This window comes from Sinocyclocheilus rhinocerous, unplaced genomic scaffold (assembly GCF_001515625.1).
Source record: "Sinocyclocheilus rhinocerous isolate Xijiao unplaced genomic scaffold, SAMN03320098_v1.1 scaffold463, whole genome shotgun sequence".
NCBI lineage: Eukaryota > Metazoa > Chordata > Actinopteri > Cypriniformes > Cyprinidae > Sinocyclocheilus > Sinocyclocheilus rhinocerous.
In genome coordinates, this window is record NW_015627535.1 from 466,308 (window position 1) to 473,753 (window position 7,446).

General features: G+C 34.9%; 1 protein-coding gene across 2 annotated transcripts in view; it reads right to left on the minus strand.

Annotated features, from left to right (window-relative positions):
* kri1 (KRI1 homolog) overlaps positions 1 to 7,446 on the minus strand; it is a 13,086-nt gene extending 5,640 nt beyond the window's left edge. Inside the window, exons 1-13 of one of the 2 annotated variants that reach the window (XM_016538658.1) lie at positions 7,235 to 7,446; positions 6,528 to 6,604; positions 6,330 to 6,435; positions 6,127 to 6,229; positions 5,861 to 5,921; positions 4,590 to 4,639; positions 4,154 to 4,244; positions 3,970 to 4,047; positions 3,774 to 3,880; positions 2,036 to 2,168; positions 1,812 to 1,907; positions 440 to 610; positions 183 to 258 (exon numbers count right to left, since the gene is read on the minus strand). In XM_016538658.1, coding sequence (XP_016394144.1) covers positions 183 to 258; positions 440 to 610; positions 1,812 to 1,907; positions 2,036 to 2,168; positions 3,774 to 3,880; positions 3,970 to 4,047; positions 4,154 to 4,244; positions 4,590 to 4,639; positions 5,861 to 5,921; positions 6,127 to 6,229; positions 6,330 to 6,435; positions 6,528 to 6,604; positions 7,235 to 7,310 — 1,225 coding nt within the window. In that variant the 5' untranslated portion in view covers positions 7,311 to 7,446. The remainder of the gene's footprint in view (positions 1 to 182; positions 259 to 439; positions 611 to 1,811; positions 1,908 to 2,035; positions 2,169 to 3,773; positions 3,881 to 3,969; positions 4,048 to 4,153; positions 4,245 to 4,589; positions 4,640 to 5,860; positions 5,922 to 6,126; positions 6,230 to 6,329; positions 6,436 to 6,527; positions 6,605 to 7,234) is intronic. The other variant, XM_016538668.1, reaches the window with a different exon arrangement.

The following is a 7,446-nucleotide window of genomic DNA, read 5'->3' on the forward strand; positions in this document are numbered from 1 at the left end:
GGATTTTTATCATTATAGGGTGGTTGTTTCAGTTCAAACAACTTGTAAAAGTGCATGTAGCATCCTATGACCCCTTTAACATATTTTAAAATGTAATGTATTTCCGTGATGGCAAAGCTGAATTTTTCCAGCTGAATAAAAGGTAGTGTGCGTGAACATCCATCCAAGAGACACAATGTTACCTGCTAAATCATCGTCATCATCAAACTGTGGTTTCTCTTCCTCGTTCTCTCCATAGTATTCATCCCCAAAGAACTTCTGCACATGAGAATGAAGAAAGGTACATATTCAAATACAAGAAAGCATGTGCAGCTCAATGTAAATATCCAACAGATATATAGCAATTATTTCATCATAAGCTCATCATTGACAGCTCCTGCCATGAGGTTTTGTTCCAGACTTACAGTCACTTATGGGATATTTGTCATTCCAGACTCACCTGCATGAGTTGGTCGTGTTGCTGAGGGTCAAAGTCTCCCTCCAGGTCGACGTCACTGAAGGCCAGCTTCTCATTTCCTGTCAGCTCCTGCAGTTTCTTCAGTTTGTCCATGATCTCTGCTCGCTTCAGGTTCTTCAGTTCCTTCAGCTGCTGCTGCTTCTGTTCCTTCTCCTACAGGACGTTAGAGATAGGAATTGTAAGGAATTAAACAGTTCTGGTTCTCAATCCTCTTGACGGTTCCTTAGGTCCTTAGCAGTGTTGGGGGTAACGCATTACAAGTAACGCGAGTTACGTAATCATTACTTTTTTCAAGTAACTAGTAAAGTAACGCATTACTTTTTAATTTACAAGAGAATATCGGAGTTACTTTTTCAAATAAGTAAGTTACTTTTTCAGATAAGTAACGCAAGTTACTTTTTTTTTATTGATTGACAGCTCTCCTGTCCCCATGTTGAGTGAAATCAGATGTTACTGTAGTTCTAAAATAAATATGAATATGCATTAATTCATCTCACTCACAAAAAAAAAAAACACAGATTCAGTATTCCTCAAAATGAATAAAAATAATGCAACTCAGAATATGACGCAAACCTGCAATACTTAAATGTTAAACAACACAAATATCCTTTATGTATTTAATCCCATTCTATTAACCAATGTCTTTGCTTCTGACCTTCGATGATCCAGTTCAACCGTACTAATAAGCACAAATTACTCTAGACAAACATTCGTGTGTCTTTTTTTATTGCTGAAGTGTGTTGAAATTTCTTCTTCTGCATTCTACTGTACGGACGTAAATTTACTTTCCCTTCAGCCTGAGGATTATTCATTTCACTTTTGGTGTGAAAAGGCTTTTATATTTGCCAAAAATATAACTTTTTTTATTTTAAAAACAAACAAGCAAGCCCTGTCCAGATTTACATTTAGTCATTTAGCAGACGCTTTTATCCAAAGATTTAAAAAGTAACGCAAGAGTAACGTAATGCATTACTTTCCATAAAAAGTAACTAAGTAACGTAATTAGTTATTTTTTTATGGAGTAACGCAATATTGTAATGCATTACTTTTAAAAGTAATTTTCCCCAACACTGGTCCTTAGTTCTTTGATGCTGTTTGGTCACATTTAGTGTGAAAACAAATGAGGTTTGATGTACAGTAGTTGTTGAATAATTATTGAATAATTTGTTGTTAAAATTTAATGTTGTTTTTTTTTTTTAAGAAATGTATATCTTTCTTCAGCAAGGAGATTAAATTGATCAAAAGTGACAGTAAAGACTTTTACAATGTTACAAAAGATTTCTATTTCAAATGCTGTTCTTTTCAAATTTCTATTAATCAAAGAATCCTGAAAAAAGTAGTATGGTTAGTTGACCTTTTTCTTCCTCTCTTTCACCTCCTCCCTCTTCATCTTTCTTCTGTCATCTTTGCTTCGGACAGATGTGGCGATGTTGCGAGGATATGTTTTGATCTGTGGAGGAACAGTGGTTTGATGGGTAATGTTATAAAAAAAAAAGAGCTTTGCTCTTCAGAGACACTCGTGTGGCCATATAACAAAGTTGTTAATGACAAATCAGGCTGATGTTGACATCCTTTTACCTTTCCAGCATCAGGCTCCTCAAAGCGGAAGTTGTAATGCCTCTCAAAGTCTTCCTGTTTATGCAGGAATGATTCTCCTTCTTCCTCCGAGTCATCCACATCATCCTGCATCATCTCATTATAGGTGGGGATCCTAAAACCATTCACACATACAGAGATACAAAAGTTTGGGGACAGTAAGCTTTAAAAAAAAAAAGAAATTAATACTTTTATTCAGCAAGAATGCATTAAACTGATGTTACAAAAGATAAATACCACTCTTTTGAACTTTCTATGTATCAAATAATCCTGTAAGAAACGTATAGAGTACGTAAGTCCTAAGAGGCCATGGATTATTAATATTTTTTCTTCCTTGTTTTCTTGTGATCACGACTTATTATCTCGTGATCTCCAGTCGACATACCAAAGTTGTTTTCACGTGATCACGACTTAATATTTTCTGGTGATCTCGACATAAAAATTGTTCTCTAAGTTACACAACTGTGCCAACAGGTGGCAGTACAGAACTGAATATAACTGATTAGATGTTGTATACTGTATATCCACTTTACTGTACGCCTTTGGGACAGAATAAGGACCTTCTTCGTGATCGCTATAATTTGTGCAGTATTGTACATTACTGACATTTAATTAATTCATAAATGTTAAATGCTTGAATCAATATGATTATTGTGTTTATCGTTAAGTTCTTGCTTGTTTCACCACCGCATTCCGTGTCATAAACTAACTGCTTATTAAAACCAAGGTTGACGTCACTGTATTCTGTTTGCACCTATATCTTTAGTACATGATTGTTAGTTAATAAGCGGGGATGTTGTGTTTATCAACAATGTATTTGTAATGTGCATTTTCCTTATTTTTAATCTTTATTGTTAATCATTAAATGTATATTTATAAGAAATGTGATTTATATGTGAAGTGTATATTTAATTCACTGATGTTTTACAGTGTTGTAAGCTTTTGTATTTTCTACATTTCTTTGTGGAAAACACACACACACTTTTCAAACAGCATCCCAAGCTTGTAAGTAACGCACATAATATCAGTCACAGCATATCCTACATGACTACTAAAAATGACAAATTATATATAATTTTATTTCAAATAAAATGAAAATAGAGTGAGTTGAATCCGCCTGTGTTTGTGGTGTTGCTTTGACCATTTAAACATGTTAATTACACAAACAAAATATTTAACGTACTGTCTCTGGAAAAAATATCAATAGTGATTGATTAGCCTTTATTGTATTGTAGAAATTCTCTGCATCCTTCTGAAGTGTTTGCGGTGTTGCTTTGAACATATAAACATGTTAATTACACAAACAAATTGTTTAGCGTACCGTCTCTGGAAAAATATAAACAGTGATTGATTAGCCTTTATTTATGTATTGTAGATGTTATTACTAAGCGAAGCAAAATTTGCTGAAATATCCACAACATACAGTAAATATAAGAGCGCATGGTTTATCTGTCGATCAGATGCCAGTAGTTGCGTTTGTTACTATAGCAACAAAAGATCAAACAAATCAATCATTGTAAAAAAAAAAGAAAACAACTTTCGTTATGTCGAGATCACAAGAAAATTAAGTCGTGATCACGAGAAAACAAGAAAGAAAAATATTAATAATCCATGGCCTCTTAGGACTTCCGTAATAGAGAGCTCACATTTAAAAGGCTTTTTATTCATGCACGTTCATCTCTTACTGACTCAATTCTGTAATACTACAGACAAAACCCACCTATCTTCTTCATCCTCCTCCAGGTAGCCCTTTTTGAGCATGTAATCTCGCAGGAAAGACTCTTTCTCATCCAGCTCAGGGTTGTTCCAGTAGTCGCGCAGGTATTTCTGGATCAGAAAAGAGCAAGAGTGAGTAAGGCCTTTAGTTATGCATTGCTTCATCATAAAATATCTTAAAACCAAAGCAAAACACTGACCATGTCCTTAACTTCCTCCTCCCCCTCCAGCTCCGCCTGACCCTTCAGCCATTCCACATAGTCGGCTTCCTCTTTGTCCTTCAGAAAGCAGGAAAAGGCAAGCACAAAGGGTTTATGATCGAATCTACATGGTTCGCCATTATCCTTCTTTAATTTTTAAAGAAGAGAATATCAATCTCAGCACCTTCTCCTCTTGTGTTTTGGTTCTCCGTGTCAGCAGCTTTCCATCACTATCACTGTCCCCATCATCACTGTCTCGCACAAACTTTCGAAAACTGTCCAATTAAAATATAGACTCAAGTGAAACATTGTAATGCTATCCAAACAGTTCATCCATAATGAAACAACTGTCATTATTTACTCACTCTCATGAAGTTTCAATCCATATGTCTTTCTTTCCTCTGTTTCCATACAGGAAAGAAGTCATACAGATTTGGAACAACATGATGGAGAGTAGATGACAGAATTTTCATTTTGACTGAACTATCCCTTTAAAATCAACATAGATAAATCTTACATAGACAGCTAAGTTATTGTATAGTTATGGTATACGTTAAGTAACCTGAGCCGAATGGATAATGGTGCAAACACAACCTCCAGTCTAGCGTTAAAACGCTTACCTTTCCTGTAGTTCCTTCTGTTCCTGGATATAGGTGGGAGAAGCAGCTCTCTGTAATACAAACCCAAACATATTATCTAGTTATATGTTAGTTGTGAAGCCGTTTCAGATACTGAAGAAGCCACTTTGATGAGTGGAGAAACATCTTAAAAACCAAGTCCATTTCCGTTTGAATGTTTTTTCTCAGTCATTCCTAAAATGTCAAGATCCTAAAAACGCTTCTTCACAGACCCTTTGACATCCAAAAATACAAACTTTAAAGTAAGCATGAAACTGCATTCACAATCCATTTTACTTCTGCAATGTAACATTTCAATATAAAACAGAATATTTAACAACAACGACAAAAAAGTATTACAAAAATAATTTTGAACTATTTAAAGGGGTCCTATTATGCTCTTTCACAAAGTCTTGATTTTGTTTTGGGGTGTACTAGAACAGGCTCTCATACTAGGTTGTTCGAAAAACACATTATTTTTCACATATTTTACATTATTACAACACCTCTCTCCCCAGTCTGGCATGAACAGCTTGAATAGTTCCTGTATGTAATGAAGGCCCGCCTTCTGAAATACGAAATGTGCGGTGATTGGTTAGCTTGGGCCAATGTGTGCTGTGATTGGTTAGCTGGGCCAGTTTGTGCTGTGATTGGTTAAGCTGGGCCAATGTGTGCTGTGATTGGTTAGCGCCTGGTCATGCCCCTTACCATAGCCGCCTGCCAGCTTCAGAGTAAATATTGTGTCAAAATCAAATCAATTTGAGCGCGATTTAAACCCGGATGATTGTAACCACTCTAAGTTTGTCTGCCTTGGGAAAGCTAGCGTGTCTCCGACATAGTGATAACACACGTTGCCTTCTCTAGTGCAGCTCAGTCAGGTCTCGTCCCATTCGTCGATATTTGCAGCAACATTCTAAACAGCAACTAACTAAAGTTGAAAAAGCATAATAGGACCCCTTTAATATTAAAACATGCTGGACAATGCACTGACAAAAATTTTATTAATTCTTAAAATCTATTCAAAAACTATAATTTGTATATAATAAAAGAATATTAAGGTCTTTTTTTTATTAGGAATAATGTGCATACATGAATTGTACACAGTAAGTTTAAAGGGGTCATATGATGCGATTTCAATTTTTCCTTTCTCTTTGGAGTGTTACAAGCTCTTTCTTTTTAGCAGCATCATATGACCCCTTTAAGAACGTGATAAAAAGTAAACAAGGTCAATTTTCAGTCCATGGTGAAAAATTAAACATCTTATGTGTAATTACCTCCTGCATCTTTCTGGAGACGACTTCATCAGCACTGTCGTCCTCATCATCATCATATTTTCTAAAATGGATTACATTCAATTATATTACACAAACAATCTGATCACATTAGAGGCAATATCAGTAATCTAAATATATAATAAATAAATAATTCATTTTCATTAATATGCTTCCACTATTTCAGCTTGAAAACAACTACTGAAAGAAATATAAAGAGGATCATTGCAGCCACAGCTTTTATCATTTATAAACAGATGATTTCTTACCCTCCTCTCTCCAGGACGACTTTCCTCTCATAGTCCTTCAGGAACATGGGCTTCTCTGACTTTTTTGAAGTGGACGGTTGATCGTCGCTGCCTGATCCAGATGCTGTTTATTAAGACAATTCACAGAGTATGAAAGCAGTACAGTCTCCTAATATATGTCTTTAATTGGAATAGAAAGCATATAAAGAAGCTATCATTCATACTGTCTTCTGTGTAGAATTTGGCATCTTTCTGATAGATCTTTGGATCTTTCTTCTTCAGCAGTGACAGCGTTCTGTAAAAATCCCTGTCCAGCTTTGGGTCCAGCTCCTATAAATTCATTTATCAGAGTATTAAACATTGAAATCTGGGTTTAAAGTTGGCAAAAGGTTTTCAAACAAAAAAGTGAGAGAATATTTTACCACTTCACTCTCATCAGAGTCAGAGTCGGAGGAGTCTGATGAATTCTCTTTATCTTGGTCTCCGTAGCGATCCTTCACTGGAACATTTGCCATAAACACTTTGACTTAGCATTCATTTGACAGATTTAACAGCACAGTTCATTCAAAAATGAAATGCATGATTGCCTGTATAACACAAATAGAGATATCTAGCAGAATGTCAAATTTGTGGGACATGTTTTGTCTCGTGCCTCAAAAAACGCTGTCAGTGAAAGTACTACCTACATTGTTCTTTGTTACTGTAAAATAAAAATATATAAATAGACAGATATATAAAACAAGCTTATTAGTTTATTAATATTTGTGGATATTAGGAAATTAACGCAGCTTTACTGTTTGTAAATATGGCAATTTGACCGTAATTATGGTTACCATGGTGAATTTTTGAATTTGTAAAGTAAAAAAAGGTCTAATTAGCTTATCTTTATTAATATATGCAACATTACTTAATATTAATCTTTATAAACATAACTTAAGTTAAACCTCTCGACAACACATAAACAAAAATAAATCATAGCACGTTTGATGTTTAAAATCGATATAGGGATAATTTAACATATTCATCACATAAAATATACATATTGGCTTATTAAAATGCAGATTATTAATATTTAAGAGTGTAGTAAACAGCCCGTGCTTGTGTTTCCAGTGTAAGTGGAATTACTTACGTCTCTGTAGTTCTTCTTTCTGACGATATTTCTCATATTTTTCTGCGAACTTCGAATTAATCTTGAGGTCCGACATGATCGTTTACAACGACACAGTACCTTGTGATTTGCAATCAGATTAATATGTCAATAATTCAAACTCTCACGTTGGACATGTTGCTTTGCTGCACGGCATGGGCACGTGACCTATGACCCTCCTACGTCATAGAGTT